General features: G+C 58.4%; 1 protein-coding gene across 2 annotated transcripts in view; it reads right to left on the bottom strand.

Annotated features, from left to right (window-relative positions):
- CASZ1 (castor zinc finger 1) overlaps positions 1-22402 on the bottom strand; it is a 137526-nt gene that overhangs the window by 69560 nt on the left and 45564 nt on the right. For both annotated transcript variants that reach the window (XM_060170913.1, XM_060170914.1), the window contains exon 2: positions 9107-9158. In XM_060170913.1, the coding sequence (XP_060026896.1) occupies positions 9107-9158 (52 nt within the window). The remainder of the gene's footprint in view (positions 1-9106; positions 9159-22402) is intronic.

Raw genomic sequence — 22402 nt, 5'->3', positions numbered from 1 at the left:
ACTGCTTCTGGGAGGCCCTTTTTCCCATTTTGCTGCTCTTGTTATTATTATTGTTGCCACTGCTGTTGTTGTTGTTGGCTAGGACAGAGAGAAATGGAGAGAGGAGGGGAAGACAGAGAGGGGGAGAGAAAGACAGACACCTGTAGACCTGCTTCACCGCCTGTGAAGCGACTCCCCTGCAGGTGGGGAGCCGGGGGCTGGAACCAGGATCCTTATGCCGGTCCCTGTGCTTCGCACCACATGCGCTTAACCCGCTGCGCTACCGCCCGACTCCCATATTTATTTATCATTGGATAGAGACAGCCAGGAATTAAGAGGGGGAGGAGGTGATAGAGAGGAAGAGAGATGGAGAGACGCCTGCAGCCCTGTTTCACCACTTGCACAGCTTTCCCCCTGCAGGTGGGGACTGGGGGCTCGAACCTGGGTCCTTGCGCATTGTAACATGTGCACTCAGCCAGGTGCGCCACCACGGCCCCTGATTTGGCTCTCTCTGGGCACTCACACCCACAGCTCCTATGTAGGGCCTGAAGGACAGAGGCCTCCAAGTCCAGGCACTCCAAGGCTCTGCTCCATTGATGCCCTGGGGACGCCGGTGTGATGGCAGCTCTCAGGGTGTGGGCCCTGGGGCCGGGAAGCCTGGTGCTCAGCCCACGGTGCGTCCTCGAGGACCCTCAGTCCCCCAGCCCCACTGAGAGACCCGTGGACGCCAGAGCAGTCATTCCCCGACTCAGCCCGGTGAGAACTGTCACTCTGCCCGAGAGCCTTCATGGCTGGCTCCAGGGCCCCTTGCACCCCACTGCTCCCGTTCTCTCTTTCTCCCTCTTCCTCTCTCTCTCCCTCTCTCTCTCTTTTTCTCCCTGTCTCTTTCTCATTTCTCTCTCCCTCTCTCCCTCTCTCTCCCTCTTTCTCCTTTCCTCTCTTCCCTCTCCCTCCCTCCCTCTCTCTTTCTCTCCCTTTCCCTCTCTCTTTCTCTCCCTTTCCCTCTCTCTTTCTCTCCCTTTCCCTCTCTCTTTCTCTCCCTTTCCCTCTCTCTTTCTCTCCCTTTCCCTCTCTCTTTCTCTCCCTTTCCCTCTCTCTTTTTCCTTTTCTCTTTCTCTCCCCCCCTCTCTCTTTCTCTCCCTCTCTCTCCTTCCCTCCTAAGCCTGAGAGCTTCTCATTCAGCAACCTGTTTGCACACCGGGTATCTCCTCCTTTATCTCCTCTCATTTTGAGTTTGTAACTTTCACATATACTTGAACAAAGCTCCTTTTGTTCCTACACCCCACCCCAGGATCCCAATAAACTGGTTCCCTCCAAGACGCAGGGCCAGGGCACAGACGCTCGGCCAAAGGACTGTACTTGTATGTGAACAAGCATGTTCGCACCTGCGAGGGAGTGTGTGTTTGCGTGTGTTTGTGTGTGAGTGTGCTCCCCGCCAGACGGAGGGAGGGGTGTGGGGCGGTGGGGGAGACCGACGGGCTGGCGAGGGGGGGGGCGGTGGAGAAGACAGGGCAGAGGGGGCAGCCGCGTGGTGGCGGGTGAGGGTCCTGGCCGGGCCGAGTGGAGTGCAAGGCGTGTCCGGGGATTGCATTACGGTGGCAGAGGGCTGGCACAGCCGCACGCACGGCCCCGTAATCCTGTTAGCCAGCAATCTCCATTCCAAAAGAGCTTCATTTCTTTGTGAATATTTGTAAACTAGATATCTAATGGAAGATTATAGGAAAATTATAGTGAAATTCATGACGGAGAAATCCGATTACCCCTAATTCAATTATGCCATCTTAGCCCACACAGCACATTTCCCATTTTTTTCCCATAAATACCGATGCCAGGGGTCCCGGTAATCAAATAAAATTGAAAATCATCTTCCCATTAAATTCAATTAGCCGCAATTTCTAAAGCCTATCAGAGATTTTAATTACTAAATTATAAAATTCTCCAATGCTAAATTGAAACCAAAAAAATTGCACATCCTTATATTTCAGAGAAAAAAAAGAAGACCAGCAAAACCCTTGAAAAACGCCCTGTTCTGTGTCCAGCACCCAAGAAGGTGCCCTGAAGACCCTCACCCGGCAGCCTTGCCGTGAGGTGGGAGCTAGTGGCTGGGTGGGGGTGTCAGAGGGAGGGCAGGGTAGGGCAGGGAGGGGTGGGCGAGACTCCTCTAGCCACCCAGCACACCTCCACCGGGCAGCTCCCCCCTGCCCGGACTGCTCAGGCTCTCAGATGCCCTCACCCCCCCCAGAGACCTCGAGCTGCCACCCAGGGCCATGGACAGGTCTGGGCTCACTGCACCACAGCCCGGTCCCCGGGCTCTGCATGGCTCTATTTATTTCCTGCCCATACTGTAGCTCTCACAATCCTGCCAGGGAGGCCCCGAACAGCGTGGGCTTAGTGGTGGACAGAGCAGCCCGTGGAAGGTGGACAGACACCAGGGGGTGGGTCCTGGGGCCTCCAGTCTTTGCCGGAACATTCCTAGGGGCCCTGGGTCCTGGCTGAGAACCAGCCTCCTGGGAGAAGAGCTGGGAACAGACCCGGCTCCGGTCGGACGCCTCCCTGTGCTAACCAGCCCGCCTGCCTGCCGCAGCCGGCACCCCAGAACTGGAGAAGTAGCCTGGCTCTAGGCCGGACTCCCAGGGGCTGCCACCCGTCTCCTTTTAGGGATGGCGGCCCCAAGGCTGCCCTCCCTCCAGCCCCTCCCCATACTCACTGGGCTCTCAAGGCTGCTCTAGGGCACCTCAGGTGAGCCTGGGGAGGTGGCATTGGTGGGGCCGTAGCAGGACCCCGGGTCTGAGCCCCAGGCTGGGTGGCAGGGTGGGTAGCTGGCCACAGAGCTGCTGGCAGGCCAGTGCCCGGGAAGAAGGAACAGCTTTAATTTGCCAGGCAGGCAGGAGTGCCGGCAGGGAGGCACCGCAAACCAAACAAAAACAAAAAAGTTAATTATCTTTGGCTTTTTCTTAATAAATATCCAAACTGGCCCGGCCGGATCCTCTGCTTTGGAGAGAGAGAGAGAAGGAGGAAAAACCCCCAAACCGAATCCAGCAGGCGCTCTGTCTGCCCACCTCCCTCTGCCAGGCCCACACTGCTCTTGTCTGGGGCAGAACCGACTTTGCAGGTGGGAGAGGGGGACTGCAGGAGCTCGCTCTTCCAATTTCCTTCCCTTCGGTGGGAAAGTGTGGTGTGAGGGAGAAAAAGGCAGAGAGGAAGCAACAGGACAGGCTGGGAGGTGGCACACACCCCACCTGCGGGGGGCCTAGTTCAAGTCCCGTCCCCACCTATGGGGGAGCTTCACAAGTGATGGGGCAGTGCTGCAGGCGTCCTCTCTCTCTCTCTCTCTCTCTCTCTCTCTGCCTCTCTCTCTCTGCCTCTCTCTCTCCCTGCCTCTCTCTCTCTCCCTGCCTCTCTCTGCCTCTCTCTCTCTCTCACTGCCTCTCTCTCTCACTGCCTCTCTCTCCCTCTCTCTCTTTGCCCCCTCTCTGCCTCTCTCTCTACCTCTCTCTCTCTACCTCTCTCTCTGCCCCCTCTGCCTCTCTCTCTCTCTGCCCCCCTTCTCTGCCTTTCTCTCTGCCTCTCTCTGCCTCTCTCTCCCTCTCTCTCTCTCTCCCTCTCCTTCTCTCTCTCTCTCTCTCCCTCTCTCCCTCTCCCTCTCTCTCTCTCTCCCCCTCTCCCTCTCTCTTTTTTGGCTGGCACTGCAAAGCCACAGATCCCAGCGGCCACTCCCTTTTTTTTTGCTTTCATTTTATTCAATTGGACAGAGGGAAATTGAAAGAGGAGGAAGAGATAGAGAGGGAGAAAGACACCTGCAGACCTACTTCACCACTCATGAATCTCCCCCCCCAAAGGTGGGGAGCAGGGACTCGAACCCCGGTCCTTGTGCATGGTGATGTGTGTGCTTAACCAGACGTGCCACTACTGCCCTCCCACCCCCCCTCCTCCCTCTCCTCCTCTCTCTCTCCTACTTTCTATTAAAGCAAAAGAAGAGGGTAGCCCTGGGGAGCAGTGGAGTCATCACACAGGCACAGAGCCCGGTAACAAATGTCGTGGGGGGAAAAAAGAGAGAAAGAAAGAAAAGAAAAAAGCAGAGGCAGAGAAGGAGCAGAGCAGCAGCAACAACATGCCAGAGTCCGAGAGACAGCAGGTCAGGCAGGGCTGGCGGCAGGGCCCCGGTGGCAGTGGTCACCCCGGGCGCTGCCAGCCTGCAGGCCCGAGCCCTGCACTGGACCTGGACGCCGTGCTGGCAGCAGCCCTCTGAGACCCAACGCTTCCTCCTTGGAAGACCTGAAGCCACTGAGCCTCCCGGGCCCCTTGAGCTCCCTCCCGCAGGCTGCAACTCCGTGCCAACCCTCCCTCCCAGGAGCCTGGGTGTGGAAGAGAAGCTGAGGGCATGTCCAGGGGAGGGAGCTGCCTGTCCTTCTGGGGAGGCCCTTTAGTTCTCTTAGAGGGCTTGTGAGTGGCCTAGGGAGAGCCGCGTTCCTCGCCGCCTGGGACCGCGTGTCTGGATGGTGCCGTGCTGCTAGGCACGTGGAGTAGGACACGTGGGGAGGGGGGGGGTCGGGTTCGAACTCCAGTCCCATCACTCTCTGACCACCACCTTAACCAGGCCACTGGCCTTCTCGGCAACAAAGGGGACAGTAATGAGTCATTGCCTGGGGCGGGGGGGGGGGGGGGTCCAAGGGAACCACGGTGGCTGTTAATGAGAGTGAGGTGTTTCTCGGGGGAGAGTGAGGGATCCTGGACGCAGCAGGGTGGCTGAAAAACCTTGTGAGACACAGGTCGGCCTGTGGAGTCTATCCCATCAGGCAGCTTGAAAGGGGGCCGGGTGGGGAGCCGACAGGAGCGGTGGCCAGGGCTCAGGAGGACCCCGTGATCGGCGGCAGCCCCCCCCCAGGCCCGGGCAGACAGCTGGCCTCCCAGGGGCTGGGCCGGGGTCCAGGCAAGCGGCTGAGCAGCCCCAGGACCTGGTGAGCCCCCTCCCCCCCCCCCCCGCGCCCCGCGTGGTGGCTGACCCTGGCGGGGGTGGGAGCGTGCCTGGGCCTCCTCCCACCTCTCTCGCTGGTCCCTGGAGAGGAGTCTGCCCAGAGTGGCGGGCGGACGGCTGCATGGAGTGCTCATATTTCCAGGCTCAGCGGACCATGAATTCACCTTCATACTAGTTACAGGGTTATTTAGCGGCTCCCGACACTGACAATCACCAAACTTTCACTGGCTCGCCGGGCTTGCTTCTTCCACCCCTCAAATCCCTGGGAGAGGAGGGGAAGGACCTGGGCCCAGCCCTGTCTTCCCAAAACTTGCCCTTGGTGGTGATGGAATGATGGCAGGGGCGTGCGGGGTGGTCAGAAGGAGAAGACAGGCAGGGAGGGCCAGGGAGGGGCACCGGGGCTAAGCTTCTGTCCTGCTCCTTCCGTCTGACACTAATGCGTTCAGCCAACAGCCGTCTGTCAGGAGTGAAGACCCAACTGACTGGGCGGGTGGGCGGGCGGGGGGCCGGCCTGAGGGTTGGCAGCCCCATCCTGGTGTTCCAGCTCCTGGCACTCGGCAGCTGGCACGAGCCAGCTCCTTCAGCAACCTCGGGCCCGGCAGGTGCCCAGTGCTCATCTGAGAGCTGACCGTTCACCAGCTGCAGGTGCCAGGCCTGTTCTGCTCCAGCATCCTGGCCTTCCCACCCCTGGTGTAAACAGCGGGGCTGCTCACAGGTGCAGGGGGGCTCACAGGGGACATAAAGGTGGGCGTGTCTCCCACCGAGCCAGCTTCCCGGGCTCAGGCTGCAGGACCCTGGGAGCAGGGAGCGAGGCTGGCCCTGGTCGGGGGCTGCAGGGCCCACTCCTCATGCATCCAGCTCCAGCCAGCCCCTGGGGGTGGGGTGTCTATGTCTCTCTCTCCCTTGGCTTCAGCAGACCCTTCTGTTTTTCTGTCTTGTTCCCACACCTTTCTGTAAGCGTGGGCCCAGCCTCCAGCAGGCCATGGCCACCTCTGCCTGGCCCAGGGGACCCAGATAAACTCCGTCTCACTGTCTCTCCCGAGGTGATCACCGAGTCTCTCCCCAAAGCCTCTGGAGCAAGTAAGGAGGTGGCACTTTAACTCTTGTTTCCCTGGGCTAGGATGGACCCCTGGGCCGCTCATTCAGCAGGAGAGGAGCTCCAGGAACAGAGCTGGATGAGAGGCACATGGAGACCAGAGGTCTGGCAGGATTTGAGCCAAGAAGCCTGGAGCAGCTGAAGCAGGGCTGCAGTGGAGCCAGGAGAGAGAGGCAGGGAAGCCCATGGGCTCCCACCTTGCCGGCCACTTCTCCGCCCTCGCGCACTGCCCGCCCCTGCTGGCAACCCCGGTGGCCTGGGCAAAAGAGATGTCAGCAGGGCCGGTGGCAGAGCGGGAGTGGGGCCTGTTGACTGCAAACTGTCCATTATGCCTCAGATTATAAGCATATTGCCAGGGCTCTCTGCACGATGCTGAGGAAATCCAGTACGCTGAAAGGTTAATGCAATCAATTAGGGTGACAAGGAAGTAAAGTAAAGCCTTCGGAGTGGATGAAAAGGAGAGAGGAGAGAGGGAGGAGAGCGGGGGTATTTGGAGCTTGTAGGAGGCTGGGAAGGGAGGCTGGGAAGGGAGGCCGGGAGAACAGAAGCTAGTGGGACTCAGAGCAGGCCGGGAGGGGAAAGGAGGGGAAGGGCGGCAGCTCATGGAGGGGGCAGTGATGGGACACAGCTCTGGTTCCGACCCCCTCCCCAGGCCCCGCCCCCGCCCCTGCCCCGGCCTTTCCCCATGGCCTCTGGGCGCAGGTGGCAGTCAGAGCAGCCCCCGCCTTTCCCAGGACCGGCCCTCGTGTGAACCGGACATGGGCTTAGCCAGCGAGAACACAGCCCCCCTGGCATTCCTCAAGACCCCCAGCAGCGGAGAAGCAGTGTGCGAGTGAGGGGCTTAGGAGCCCCCTTGGGATGGAGAGACTGGCACTGAGACAGGGCAGCTGTGTGCCCGGCCTCGCATCAGCGGGCGGGGGGGCGGGGAGCCCTGAACTTGGCGGCTCCCAGTCTGCTCTGGGTGGACTTCTCCCGTGGTGTTCACCAGCATGGAGAACCTTATTTCCCCCAAGAAATCAAATTGAGAAGTCCCAGTGTAGAGTGGGGTGATGGACTCTGTGGAAACTGTCCGGGATGGCCACAGGCCCCATGGGGACCCAGGAGCTGCCAGGCTCCAAGCTGGACGCCACCAGCCTCTTGCTCTGCAAGACCCCTTCCGAGTAGCTGCTCCTGTCTCTGCTTCATGGCAGAGGACAGGGCACCTGCTCAGAGTTACGGGACGGAGACACAGGGCCCCTGGCAGGCCAGGAACAGACAAGGGCTGTCAGGGCAGCAGAGCTGGAATGTCTAGTTAGAGGCAACTGGGGAGAAAGGACGGGAAGCCCACAGAAGCCAGGACTGTAAGGAGCTCGACACAAACACTGGACCCCAAGGAACAATTCTGTGGAGACAGAGCACAGTGCAGAGTGGTGTTCACACACGGGAAGGCACAATGCCAGGGAACCATCCACATTAAAGGGTTTAACGGCGAGTTTCGGGTTACGTACTGACTACATATCACGCCTTACAAGGGGAGAGCAGGGCACAGCAGGCTCTTCCCACACAAGTCTGAAGGGAAATGCCGAGGGCTCCACACTCTGCTGCACCCCTCAGCCATGCCCTTGCCCAGTGGACGGCCTTAGCTGATGGGCTCTTTTAGTGGGTGTGGCTGTGTGCCAATAAAGCTTTATTTATAAAAACAAGCAGTGGGCCAACGTCGGCCCTGAAGTTGGCTGGACTTGGCTAGCCCAGAGAATGAAGGCACCTGGGGCCTGGGTTTTAGACCCGGGACACAGGGCTCTCCCCTCACCCAGGGGTGTGTGAGCTGGGGAAGAAGGCAGTGGCCTCCCCAGAGGGAGAGCAGCAGGGGTTGGGGACAGACAAACAAACAAGCAACTTGTTTGCTCCTCCAAGCAGACAGCCCTGGGTGCCTTCATTCTCCTGGGGGACAGGAGGGGCCAGACTTTCCAGAATGCTCCTTGTCACGAGAGGACAAGGGTGTGGCTGGCAGAGGGGGAAGGACAGGACAGCAGGACGGGGGCAGCCTGGGGGGCGCTGGGGGTAGAAAGGCATGGAGAAAGGCCCCGGAGTGGGGCTGTAACCAGGGTGGTGCTGAGGGCAAAGGGAGGAATCCACAGACCCCAGCGAGAGCGCAGGGCTCGGGCCGGGCCTGCCCTACACCGGCGCCTCTGATCACGTTTGCGGGGCCACAGCCCCCGCGGGCACAGACAATGCCGGGGAGCCTTTGAAGTCCCAAAGGGAAGCCGCACTGGGAGCCTGGGGAATCGCCTCCCTTCCCTCCGTCCGCCTGGGGGGAGGGGTCCAGCAGGACAAAACCCGGGAGCCGGTTGCAGCCAGGGCCGAATTGCCAGAGACAAAGGGAAAACAAACAGGTTCGGAGCCCGGCACACGGTGCCGTCTGTCCCCGCCTGCCGCCTTGATGATGGATGGCCGTGGCCGACGGCCCTCCCGCCGGGCAGGCCCTGGTATTTACATAACACTGGCGTTCCACCGGTCACCTCTGACACGGCGCTGCCTGGGGCCAGGCCCGGTGGCCCCGAGTTCCTTCAGTCACCCCAGGACTCAGGCAGGGGGAGAGCCCTGCACCACAGCCCCCAGCCTCCTCCCCCAGTGCTGGGCTGGGGTTCCAGAGCCTTCAGATCCTTGTACTTTCCTCGCTGTAAGTGGTGTGGAGATGGCATAGGTGCAGGACCTGTCCCCAGCCCACTGTGGCCTCCCAGTCCTCAGAAACTCCTGTGTGTGTGTATGTGTGCGCGTGTGCGCGCGCGTGTGTGTGTGTGCATGTGTGCGTGTGAGTGTGTGTGCATGTGCATGTGTGCGTGTGAGTGTGCATGTGTGCGTGTGCATGTGCATGTGTGCGTGTGTGTGCGTGTGAGTGTGCACGTGTGCGTGTGTGGTGTGTGTGTGTGGTGGGGGGTCCTTCCTGCCAGGTCCGGTGGGCAGCGTGGCTTCAGTTTCCTGTCTGTCTACTCCAGAGCTGGACCTGGGGACACCCGCAAGTGTCCCCTACTGGGGAGATGGCACAAGCATGGGCTGGGGGTGTCACCTGGCCTTACCTTGTAGTGGGTCCCAGACGTTCCTCTCACACTGCAGGGGTGTCACTTCATCCTGGGGAGGGAGAGAGGGCCTGTCAGTCTTTCTAGATCTAGGCAGGATACCCTCGATTCCCCAGACACCCCCTCCCCAGGTCCAGGAGGACACCCTCGTCTCCCCAGACACCCCCTCCCCAGATTCAGGAGGACACCCTCATATCCCCAGACACCCTCTCCCCAGGTCCAGGAGGACACCCTCGTCTCCCCAGACACCCTCTCCCCAGGTCCAGGAGGACACCCCCTCCCCAGGTCCAGGAGGACACCCTCGTCTCCCTAGACACCCTCTCCCCAGGTCCAGGAGGACACCCTCGTCTCCCCAGACACCCTCCCTGCCACGTTCAGGCTGAGATTCCAGGGCCAGCGGAGGGTCACACACAGGTACACTGAGCTGGTGCTGCCTAGGTCACGTGACTGCAGGGAAAGCCCAGAAGGTGTGATGCCCCCAGGACAACCCCACACAAGAAGAACAAAGTCAACCATGTGCAGAGCCACGGGGGCTTGCAGGGGCTTCAGTGGCTGAGCACACGGGCCTGTGACAGGGACAGATGCATCACCAGTCTCATCCCTGTCTCTCCCTGAACCTGAGGAACAAAGATGAGAGACGCCAGGCTGCTCTCTGCACAGCAAGGGCCACTGAGAGGTCAGGAGTCCTGGCACCAAAAAACCGCAACTCGCAGCAGCTCCTGTCCTGGAGTAACTAGCTTCCAGCACCTGCTGTCCTGGAGTAACTAGCTCCCAGCACCTGATGTCCTGGAGTAACTAGCTCCCAGCACCCGCTGTCCTGGAGTAACTAGCTCCCAGCACCCGCTGTCCTGGAGTAACTAGCTCCCAGCACCCGCTGTCCTGGAGTAACTAGCTCCCAGCACCCGCTGTCCTGGAGTAACTAGCTCCCAGCACCCGCTGTCCTGGAGTAACTAGCTCCCAGCACCCGCTGTCCTGGAGTAACTAGCTCCCAGAACCCGCTGTCCTGGAGTAACTAGCTCCCAGCACCCGCTGTCCTGGAGTAAGTAGCTCCCAGCACCCGCTGTCCTGGAGTAACTAGCTCCCAGCACCCGCTGTCCTGGAGTAACTAGCTCCCAGCACCCGCTGTCCTGGAGTAACTAGCTCCCAGCACCCGCTGTCCTGGAGTAACTAGCTCCCAGCACCTGCTGTCCTGGAGTAACTAGCTCCCAGCAGCTCCTGTCCTAGAGTAACTAACTCCCAGCACCTGCTGTCCTGGAGTAACTAGCTCCCAGCACCTGCTGTCCTGGAGTAACTAGCTCCCAGCACCTGCTGTCCTGGAGTAACTAGCTCCCAGCACCTGATGTCCTGGAGTAACTAGCTCCCAGCACCTCCTGTCCGGGAGTAACTACCTCCCAGCACCCGCTGTCCGGGAGTACCTAGCTCCCAGAACCCGCTGTCCTGGAGTAACTAGCTCCCAGCACCTCCTGTCCTGGAGTAACTAGCTCCCAGCACCTGCTGTCCTGGAGTACCTAGCTCCCAGCACCTCCTGTCCTGGAGTACCTAGCTCCCATCACCTCCTGTCCTGGAGTACCTAGCTCCCAGCACCTGCTGTCCTGAAGTAACTAGCTCCCAGCACCCGCTGTCCTGGAGTAAGTAGCTCCCAGCACCCGCTGTCCTGGAGTAACTAGCTCCCAGCACCTCCTGTCCTGGAGTAACTAGCTCCCAGCACCTCCTGTCCTGGAGTAACTAGCTCCCAGCACCTGCTGTCCTGGAGTAACTAGCTCCCAGCACCTGATGTCCTGGAGTAACTAGCTCCCAGCACCTCCTGTCCGGGAGTAACTAGCTCCCAGCACCCGCTGTCCGGGAGTACCTAGCTCCCAGAACCCGCTGTCCTGGAGTAACTAGCTCCCAGCACCTCCTGTCCTTGAGTAACTAGCTCCCAGCACCTGCTGTCCTGGAGTACCTAGCTCCCAGCACCTCCTTTCCTGGAGTACCTAGCTCCCAGCACCTCCTGTCCTGGAGTACCTAGCTCCCAGCACCCGCTGTCTTGGAGTAACTAGCTCCCAGCACCTCCTGTCCAGGAGTAACTAGCTCCCAGCACCTGCTGTCCTAGAGTAACTAACTCCCAGCACCTGCTGTCCTGGAGTAACTAGCTCCCAGCACCCGCTGTCCTGGAGTAACTAGCTCCCAGCACCCGATGTCCTGGAGTAACTAGCTCCCAGCACCCGCTGTCCTAGAGTAACTAGCTCCCGGCACCCGCTGTCCTGGAGTAACTAGCTCCCGGCACCTCCTGTCCTGGAGTAACTAGCTCCCAGCACCCATTGTCCTGGAGTACCTAGCTCTCAGCACCCGCTGTCCTGGAGTAACTAGATCCCAGCACCCGCTGTCCTGGAGTAACTAGCTCCCAGCACCTGCTGTCCTGGAGTAACTAGCTCCCAGCACCTGATGTCCTGGAGTAACTAGCTCCCAGCACCTCCTGTCCGGGAGTAACTAGCTCCCAGCACCCGCTGTCCGGGAGTACCTAGCTCCCAGCACCCGCTGTCCGGGAGTACCTAGCTCCCAGAACCTGCTGTCCTGGAGTAACTAGCTCCCAGCACCTCCTGTCCTGGAGTAACTAGCTCCCAGCACCTGCTGTCCTGGAGTACCTAGCTCCCAGCACCTCCTTTCCTGGAGTACCTAGCTCCCAGCACCTCCTGTCCTGGAGTACCTAGCTCGCAGCACCCGCTGTCCTGGAGTAACTAGCTCCCAGCACCCGCTGTCCTGGAGTAACTAGCTCCCAGCACCCGCTGTCCTGGAGTAAGTAGCTCCCAGCACCCGCTGTCCTGGAGTAACGAGCTCCCAGCACCCGCTGTCCTGGAGTAACTAGCTCCCAGCACCCGCTGTCCTGGAGTAACTAGCTCCCAGCACCTGCTGTCCTGGAGTAACTAGCTCCCAGCACCTCCTGTCCTGGAGTAACTAGCTCCCAGCACCCGATGTCCTGGAGTAACTAGCTCCCAGCACCCGCTGTCCTGGAGTAACTAGCTCCCAGCACCCGCTGTCCTGGAGTAACTAGCTCCCAGCACCCGCTGTCCTGGAGTAACTAGCTCCCAGCACTCACTGTCCTGGAGTAACTAGCTCCCAGCACCCGATGTCCTGGAGTAACTAGCTCCCAGCACCCGCTGTCCTGGAGTAACTAGCTCCCAGCACCCGCTGTCCTGGAGTACCTAGCTCCCAGCACCCGCTGTCCTGGAGTAACTAGCTCCCAGCACCCGATGTCCTGGAGTAACTAGCTCCCAGCACCCGCTGTCCTAGAGTAACTAGCTCCCGGCACCCGCTGTCCTGGAGTAACTAGCTCCCGGCACCTCCTGTCCTGGAGTAACTAGCTCCCGGCACCCGCTGTCCTGGAGTACCTAGCTCCCAGCACCCGCTGTCCTGGAGTAACTAGCTCCCAGCACCCGCTGTCCTGGAGTAACTAGCTCCCAGCACCTGCTGTCCTAGAGTAACTAACTCCCAGCACCCGCTGTCCTGGAGTAACTAGCTCCCAGCACCCGCTGTCCTGGAGTAACTAGCTCCCAGCACCCGATGTCCTGGAGTAACTAGCTCCCGGCACCCGCTGTCCTAGAGTAACTAGCTCCCGGCACCCGCTGTCCTGGAGTAACTAGCTCCCGGCACCTCCTGTCCTGGAGTAACTAGCTCCCAGCACCCACTGTCCTGGAGTACCTAGCTCCCGGCACCTCCTGTCCTGGAGTAACTAGCTCCCAGCACCCGCTGTCCTGGAGTAACTAGCTCCCAGCACCTGCTGTCCTGGAGTAACTAGCTCCCAGCACCTGATGTCCTGGAGTAACTAGCTCCCAGCACCTCCTGTCCGGGAGTAACTAGCTCCCAGCACCTGATGTCCTGGAGTAACTAGCTCCCAGCACCTCCTGTCCGGGAGTAACTAGCTCCCAGCACCCGCTGTCCGGGAGTACCTAGCTCCCAGCACCCGCTGTCCGGGAGTACCTAGCTCCCAGAACCCGCTGTCCTGGAGTAACTAGCTCCCAGCACCTCCTGTCCTGGAGTAACTAGCTCCCAGCACCTGCTGTCCTGGAGTACCTAGCTCCCAGCACCTCCTTTCCTGGAGTACCTAGCTCCCAGCACCTCCTGTCCTGGAGTACCTAGCTCCCAGCACCCGCTGTCCTGGAGTAACTAGCTCCCAGCACCCGCTGTCCTGGAGTAACTAGCTCCCAGCACCCGCTGTCCTGGAGTAAGTAGCTCCCAGCACCCGCTGTCCTGGAGTAACTAGCTCCCAGCACCTCCTGTCCTGGAGTAACTAGCTCCCAGCATCTGCTGTCCTGGAGTAACTAGCTCCCAGCACCTGCTGTCCTGGAGTAACTAGCTCCCAGCACCTGCTGTCCTGGAGTAACTAGCTCCCAGCACCTCCTGTCCTGGAGTAACTAGCTCCCAGCACCCGCTGTCCTGGAGTAACTAGCTCCCAGCACCCGCTGTCCTGGAGTAACTAGCTCCCAGCACCCGCTGTCCTGGAGTAACTAGCTCCCAGCACCCGCTGTCCTGGAGTAACTAGCTCCCAGCACCCGCTGTCCTGGAGTAACTAGCTCCCAGCACTCACTGTCCTGGAGTAACTAGCTCCCAGCACCCGATGTCCTGGAGTAACTAGCTCCCAGCACCCGCTGTCCTGGAGTAACTAGCTCCCAGCACCCGCTGTCCTGGAGTACCTAGCTCCCAGCACCCGCTGTCCTGGAGTAACTAGCTCCCAGCACCCGATGTCCTGGAGTAACTAGCTCCCAGCACCCGCTGTCCTAGAGTAACTAGCTCCCAGCACCCGCTGTCCTGGAGTAACTAGCTCCCGGCACCTCCTGTCCTGGAGTAACTAGCTCCCGGCACCCACTGTCCTGGAGTACCTAGCTCCCAGCACCCGCTGTCCTGGAGTAACTAGCTCCCAGCACCCGCTGTCCTGGAGTAACTAGCTCCCAGCACCTGCTGTCCTAGAGTAACTAACTCCCAGCACCTGCTGTCCTGGAGTACCTAACTCCCAGCACCCGCTGTCCTGGAGTAACTAGCTCCCAGCATCCGCTGTCCTGGAGTAACTAGCTCCCAGCACCCGCTGTCCTGGAGTAACTAGCTCCCAGCACCCGCTGTCCTGGAGTAACTAGCTCCCAGCACCTGATGTCCTGGACTAACTAGCTCCCAGCACCTGCTGTCCTAGAGTAAGTAGCTCCCAGCACCTCCTGTCCTGGAGTAACTAGCTCCCAGCACCTGCTGTCCTGGAGTAACTAGCTCCCAGCACCTGCTGTCCTGGAGTAACTAGCTCCCAGCACCTCCTGTCCTGGAGTAACTAGCTCCCAGCACCTGCTGTCCTGGAGTAACTAGCTCCCAGCACCTCCTGTCCTGGAGTAACTAGCTCCCAGCACCTCCTGTCCGGGAGTCCCGCTGCTGAGTTGAAGCCCCCGGCATTAGCTGGAAAGCCTGTCAGTGTGGGTGCTTGAGCCAGCACCGCCCAGCGCAGCCCAGTGCAGCTCTGCTCAGCCCTCCTTCCCACACCGTATGTGGACCAGCCCGTCACAGATTCTGTCTGTGGACTGGCCACCCCAAGGGTCCTTCTCAGCCCTGCTCCCCACCTGGTGCCAAGCGCCCCTGCCCTGGTGCCCTGCCTCAGAGCCCCCTCCCCACTCAAAGTGTTTGCTGTGTTTCTTCTCTTTTCTACCCACTCCCTCGTTTGTGGCTTATCAGTGATGTAAGAGGAATAACGCCAATTTCCTTAGTCCGTGTAATCCCCAAATCAGATTGGGGGGATTGTGAGACGGGAGGTGACCTTGTGCCAGGCTCCCCGGATGCCACCCTGCCCCATGGCCTGCCCTCCCCAGACATCTTTAGACAGATAATACTAATTGCGTCTGACACATTCTCAGGAGGCTGGTCCTGTGCCCGCATTCCCCTGGTAGCCTGGGCAGAGGGTGCCCACCGGGGCAGAGCCCACCTGCCAGACAAGGGCACTGTGGGTACTGAGCAGGTGGTGGGGTTGCCCTGTGGGCCTCCGACACCATCTGGTCCACACGGTGAGAAGCGGGGTCTGGAGAGAGCCGGCCAAGCCGGAGGAGGGCAGCAGAGAGGACGGAGAGCCTTGCCTAGGTGCCAGGGGGCAGGGGAGCAGTGACCGGCCCCAGGTTCACCCCGCCTGCTTCATCTGCCCGTCATACACTCTCCTGCCTGAGCTCTCTCCAGATGCCCCGGCCAGCCTCTCTCGAACCCCCAACGCCCCCCAACTCCACAACTGCAGTATCTCCCTTCCACCACCTTTTTCTCCCCTCCCAGCCTCCCTGGCAACTGTGCACTTATTAATTCATGAGGCACTAATTAGTTCTTTGTTTAATTTTGTGTTAAACAGACTGACCGGAATGATAACGACTTGCAGTGCAGTGTTGCTGTCCCCAACCGCCCCTGTTTTCTGACAACAAGGGAGCGGGGAGACTGGAGCGCTGAACCCAAGTCCCCCAGCAGTTGCACTTCATTAAGTCAGAATGTGACAAGAAGCTTAGAGAGTGACTTGCAGATCTGATCACAGAGAACAACCAGGGAGGAAACTTTCCCGGAGCTGGCTGGGGGGCAGGGAGGGACAGGGAGGCCTGATGCAGGGTGCCCTGCACGGATACAAGTGCCCACGCCCGTCCCTCACTCGGCCCTGGGCAGGCGGCCTGGCTGACAGCAGCAGGAGTGGTTTGAGGTGGGGATCAGAGACACTGGTGTGTGTGGGGCGGGGGTGAGAAGTTTAACAGCCCAGCCCCCACCTTTCTGCTCCTCGCTGCCCCGAGTGTCTGGGCCCTGTGGCTGTGGCTGAGTGCATGGGCACACTCCAGGCAGGGCACCTGAGGGTCACTGCCATTAGCAGAGGTTCTGAGGAGAGGACAGGAGACAGGACAGCAGCAGCCCCATGTTTGCCAAGGCTGAAGTGAAACGGGCTCTCCTGGTTGAGGGAAAGAACAGAGTTCCTTGGCCAACATTTCCACTCTGTGACAGCAGTCCATCTCTCCATCCATCCATCCATCCATCCATCCATCCATCCCTCTTCTCATCCATCCATCTCTCCATCCATCCATCCATCCATCCATCCATCCATCCATCCATCCATCCATCCATCTCTCCATCCATCCATCCATCCATCCATCCATCCATCCCTCTTCTCATCCATCCATCTCTCCATCCATCCATCCATCCATCCATCCATCCATCCATCTATCCATCCCTCTTCTCATCCATCCATCTCTCCATCCATCTCTCCATCCATCCATCCATCCATCCATCCATCCATCCATCCATCCATCCATCTCTCCATCCATCCATCCATCCATCCATCCCTCTTCTCATCCATCCATCTCTCCATCCATCCATCCATCCATCCATCCATCCATCCATCTATCCATCCCTCTTCTCATCCATCCATCTCTCCATCCATCTCTCCATCCATCCATCCATCCATCCATCCATCCATCCATCTTCTCACCCATCCATCTCTCCATCCTCCCACCCATCTCTCCATCCATCCATCCATCATCCATCCATCTTCTCATCCATCCATCCATCCATCCATCATCCATCCATCTTCTCATCCATCCATCCATCCATCCATCATCCATCCATCTTCTCATCCATCCATCCATCCATCCATCCATCCATCCATTCATCCTCCCAGCCATCTTTTCATCCATCTCTCCATCCATCCATCTTCCCATCCATCCATCATCCATCCATCCATCTCTCCATCCATCTGTCTCTCCATCATCCATCTCTCCATCGATTCATCCATCCATCTTCCATCCATCCATCCAGCCAGCCATCATCCATCCCTCCATCTCTCCATCCATCTTCCATCTGTCCATCTCTCCATCCATCCATCTCTCTCTCCATCCATCCATCATCCATCCATCCATCTCTCTCTCCATCCGTCCATCATCCATCCATCCATCTCTCCATCCATTCATCATCCATCCATCCATCCATCCATCCATCTCTCTCTCCATCCACCCATCATCCATCCATCCATCCATCTCTCCATCCATCCATCATCCATCCATCCCTCCATCTCTCCATCCATCTTCCATCTGTCCATCTCTCCATCCATCCATCATCCATCCATCCATCCATCCATCTCTCTCTCCATCCATCCATCATCCATCCATCCATCCATCTCTCTCTCCATCCATCCATCATCCATCCATCCATCCATCCATCCATCCATCCATCCATCCATCTCTCTCTCCATCCATCCATCATCCATCCATCATCCATCCATCCATCATCCATCCATCCATCTCTCCATCCATCATCCATCCATCTTTCTACCCATCTCTTCATCTCTCCATCCATCTCTCCATCCATCTCTCCATCCATCTCTCCATCCATCCATCCATCCATCCATCCATCCATCCATCCATCCATCCTTCCACCACTCCCAATGTTATTTATCTTAAGTACTCTGACCAGGGAACTGGAGACCAAAAGGCTGAGGCCTACACAGGTTCAGGGCAGATCAGCAGCAGAGCTGGGCCCAGAGCCCCCAGGCAGGAGGCTGAGCTGAGCTCAGCTTCGCTGTGACCAGTCCCTTCTTGAACATGTGGAAAAGCAGTGACACCCAGAGGTGACAGGGGGCTGGCCCCGCCTGCCCTGGGCACAAAGGAAGGTGAGTGGCACCCAAATCAAGCCGTGCCCACCTCTCACTTGCCCCCATCTCCAGAGGTGAGGACCAAGTCTTGCCTGTCCATGGGGAGTGGAAGGGAGGGGGACCAGGAGGACAGAGGAAAGGACCTGAGAAAATCCGAGCGGATGCAAGGACCTAGCTGCCTTCTTCTCACTGCCGCTTTCCAGGGCAGGTGTGGCCAGGTGGCCTCCAGGGTGGAGCCTCTCTCTGGCAGCCTGGCCCTACCTGATGCCGGCCAGTCGTCGTGGGGCTCCCAAGCACGGTGGACTCTCACTCCAGCAGCCCAGCCCTGGGCTTGCTTCTGTTAATTTGCTGTCAGGCTGCCTAAGCAAACCAATTAAAACTAATCATTAATTATAAAAGAGAGCGAGAAGAGAGGAGAGGGTGGACGATGGAGAGGGGAAGAAGGACGAGGGAGAAGGGGGTAGAGAGGGGAGACCCCAGGGGCTGTGGGGTGTGGGCCTGGGAGCAGGAAGCAGGCAGAGGCTGCTCTGAGCAGTAGCAGTGCCGGTGTGGCGGGGCCCAGAAAGCAGCAGCAGGGTGGAAGGGAAGGGACACCCAGGAAAGGAGCTGTGCAGAAGGCGTGGGGGCTGCTGGCATGGGGAGGCCTCCTCCATCAGTCCCCTCTGGATCCAGGATGTACTTTCTAAGCGTCACCCTGCTCCGCGCTCAGCTGTCTGTGCCATGGCCAGGCTCCCTGCCCCGACACCTACCTGCTCCCGGCTCCCCTCAGGCAGCTGTCGCCCCCGCCCCCAGTGCCCCCTGCCCTGCCTCACACACCCCCTCTGACTGGCTGGCCCTTTCACAGGGCCTGAGGCCATGTCAGCCCTGCAGCCTGGGGAGAGGGCCGCACAGACAACAAGGACAGCGTCATGGAAACGGGCACTTTCCCCGAGAAATATTCTGTTTGGCCTTCTTACTGCATTGAGGGGCTGTCAGGACTCTGAGTGAGAGCCACACCACCCCAGGACCAGGCGTGACAAAACCTATTTTCTGCCTCAAATTTGATTGATTAAAAAACTTTTAAGGAAAAGCATGCTAAAAAGAATGAAGGGGGGGGGGAGAGAAAGAAAGGGAGAGAAGGAGAGAACAGAGAATAGGAGGGAGAGATGGGGGGGAGAAAGGATCAAGGCTGGAGAAAAGCCACAGAGAAGGCTAGAACAGTCCGGCAGGCACTGACGCCCGGAAGGGCTTGTCAGCCGGACATCCTCAGCACAAGCTGGCAAAACACAGAGGCCGGAGCAAGCCCTTCTCTCTGACACAGTGGCCAGCAGGTCAGTCGGGCAGAAGGGGCATGCGGCCAGCCGGTGTCAGGCTCAGATGAGGACATCCAGGAGGGCTGCTGTCCAGCCTCAGGACACGGTCACTGCCTGGGGTGGGGGTGCAGAAGGGGGCTGGCACTGGGGTGAGGCAGATCTCTGGACTGGCTCTGGGGGCCTCCTAGCACGGTCGTAGCTGAAATTAGGCTCAACTCTGAAATTAAAGGGTCCTTGCATGCCTGAGACAGCTGGGGTCACCGGTTCTAGCCCCAGCACCACCACAAAGCAGAGCTGAGCAGTGATCTGGGTTAAAAAAAAATGAAGTTGGGCGCTGGGCGTTGGCGCAGCGGGTTAAGTGCACATGGCGTGAAGCGCAGAGACTGGCCTAAGGATCCCAGTTCGAGCCCCCGGCTCCCCACCTACAGGGGAGTCGCTTCACAGGCGGTGAAGCAGGTCTGCGGGTGTCTGTCTTTCTCTCCCCCTCTCTGTCTTCCCCTCCTCTCTCCATTTCACTCTGTCCTATTCAACAACAACAATAATAACTACAACAATAAAACAACAAGGGCAACAAAAGGAAACAAATAAAAAATATATTACAAAAAGGAAAGAAAGAAGACCCCTGTCTTTAGCCATCCACAAGCAACAGTTTAAAAAATGAATTTACTGATTTCAATAAAAGGATCAAGATTCATAAAGGAAGGCCTGGTAGTTTGGGTGGGGTGTGGGGAGGGGTTTTCCCATCTGTTCTCTCAAGCCCTGGCTCCAGAAACCTGCTGCTTAATACGTGAGCCTGGGCTGGCCATATAGCCCGTCTGAAGAGAGCAGCAATTTTGACGAGCGCCCAGGGTTCAGCCCCTGACTGCTCTGGGGAGGGGGTGCTGTGCGGTGTGCCTTTCTCTGGGAGGAGGGAGAACAGGACTAGAGAGCTGGACCAGGGCAGAGAGGAGCTCCCAAACCTCAGGAAAGTGTGTGAACGCCACCAACTGCCAGCCCACCTGCATGCTAGCTGTCAGGCTCACATAAACACGCTAAAGTCACGGGCCCCTGGGAACACAGTAAAATAGACGTCCTCACTTCTTCCCATGCCGAGACCCCCGTTTCACCCACTCTACTCCTCCCTGTGGATTCCTACCTATTGGGCAGTCAGTCAGGTGTGTCCCTCACCTACTTTCAGCCACTGATGCTGCCATGACGCCAACGTGACCTCCCTGGGCAGACGCCCTCACCATGTGTCCTGGAGCCTCCCCTCCCCAGAGCCCTGCCCTACTAGGGACAGACAGACACAGGCTGGGGGTGTGGATCCACCTGCCAACACCCATGTCCAGTGGAGAAGCAGTGACAGAAGCCAGAACTCCCACCTTCTGCTCCCCATAGAGAATTTGGGTCCAGACTCCCAGAGGGGAGAAATGTCAGGGGAGATGCCCAGAGGGCTCTGAGCCCCAACTCCATCAGGACCCGGAGAGAGAAGAGCAAAGGGGAGGGACATTTGGCTGTAGTAACAAGTGAATGTGTAACTTGGAAAGGAAGAGAAAACGGAACCATGGAAAAAGAAAGGCCAAAGCTATACCAATACAGACCGAGGTTGTAAAATGACAGCCCACATCTGCGGCCTTGGGAGAAAGACCTTAGCTTCCAATGGAGGGAGGGGACACAGAGCTCGGGGAGTGGGACAGAGCAGAATGACACCCATGTTATAATTCGGTAAATCAATATCAAGTCACAAATAAAATTAAAAAATAAAATAAATAAAGAATAATTTTGGTCCATAATCCCAGAGGAATAAAGGAGTTCTGATGGTGGGAACTGTGTAGAACTGTACCCCTGTTATCTTACAGTCTTGTTAGTCATTATTAAACCACTAATAAAAAATTAAAACAAAGTTAACAGGAGTGATGAAGCCCCAGTGATGACAGCAAAACAAACAATACCAGAACAGGACAAAATGGGGAGTCGGGCTGTAGCGCAGCAAGTTAAGCGCAGGTGGCGCAAAGCACAAGGACCGGCATAAGAATCCCGGTTCGAACCCCGGCTCCCCACCTGCAGGGGAGTCGCTTCACAGGCGGTGAAGCAGGTCTGCAGGTGTCTATCTTTCTCTCCTCCTCTCTGTCTTCCCCTCCTCTCTCCATTTCTCTCTGTCCTATCCAACAACAACAACAACAATAATAACTACAACAATAAAAAACAAGGTCAACAAAAGGGAATAAATAAATAAAATAAATATAAAAAAAATTAAAAAAAAAAAGAACAGGACAAAATGTGCATCAGACAAGGAGCACAGAGACGCTGGGTGATCCCCTACCTGCAGCTGTGAGACCACCCTGGGGCACCAGCACCCTCTCCATCCTGTGAGAACACCGTGGGGCTCCAGGCAACCTCTCCATCCTGTGAGATGACCATGGGGCACCAGCACCCTCTCCATCCTGTGAGACCACCCTGAGACACACAGCACCCTCTCCATCCTGTGAGACCACCCTGGGACACCCAGCACCCTCTCCATCCTGTGAGACCACCCTGGGGCTCCAGCACCCTCTCCATCCTGTGAGACCACCCTGAGACACCCAGCACCCTCTCCATCCTGTGAGACCACCCTGAGACACCCAGCACCCTCTGCACCCTGTGAGACCACCCTGAGACACCCAGCACCCTCTGCATCCTGTGAGACCACCCTGAGACACCCAGCACCCTCTGCATCCTGTGAGACCACCCTGAGACACCCAGCACTCTCTCCATCCTGTGAGACCACCCTGAGACACCAAGCACCCTCTCCATCCAGTGAGACCACCCTGGGGCTCCCAGCACGCTCTCCATCCTGTGAGACCACCCTGAGAAACCCAGCATCCTCTCCATCATGTGAGACCATCCTGAGACACCCAGCACCCTCTCCATCCTGTGATACCACCCTGGGGCCCCAAGCACCCTCTCCATCCTGTGAGACCACCCTGAGACACCCAGCACCCTCTGCATCCTGTGAGACCACCCTGAGACAACCAGCACCCTCTGAATCCTGTGAGACCACCGTGAAATACCCAGCACCCTCTCCATCCTGTGAGACCACACTGAAACAACCAGCACCCTCTCCATCATGTGAGAACACCCTGAGACACCCAGCACCCTCTCCATCCTGTGAGACCACCCTGGGGCTCCCAGAAACCTCTCAATCCTGTAAGACCACCCTGAGACACCAGCACCCTCTCCATCCTGTGAGACCACCCTGGGGCTCCCAGCAACCTCTCCATCCTGTGACACCACTCTGAGACACCCAGCACCCTCTCCATCCTGTGAGACCACCAAGGGGCACCCAGCACCCTCTCCATCCAGTGAGACCACCCTGAGACACGCAGCACCCTCTCCATCCCGTGAGACCACCCTGGGGCTCCAGCGCCCTCTCAA

The sequence above is a fragment of the Erinaceus europaeus genome, chromosome 13, assembly GCF_950295315.1.
Source record: "Erinaceus europaeus chromosome 13, mEriEur2.1, whole genome shotgun sequence".
NCBI lineage: Eukaryota > Metazoa > Chordata > Mammalia > Eulipotyphla > Erinaceidae > Erinaceus > Erinaceus europaeus.
Note: the sequence above shows the minus strand (reverse complement) of the source record. Positions and strands in the feature narration are given on the sequence as shown.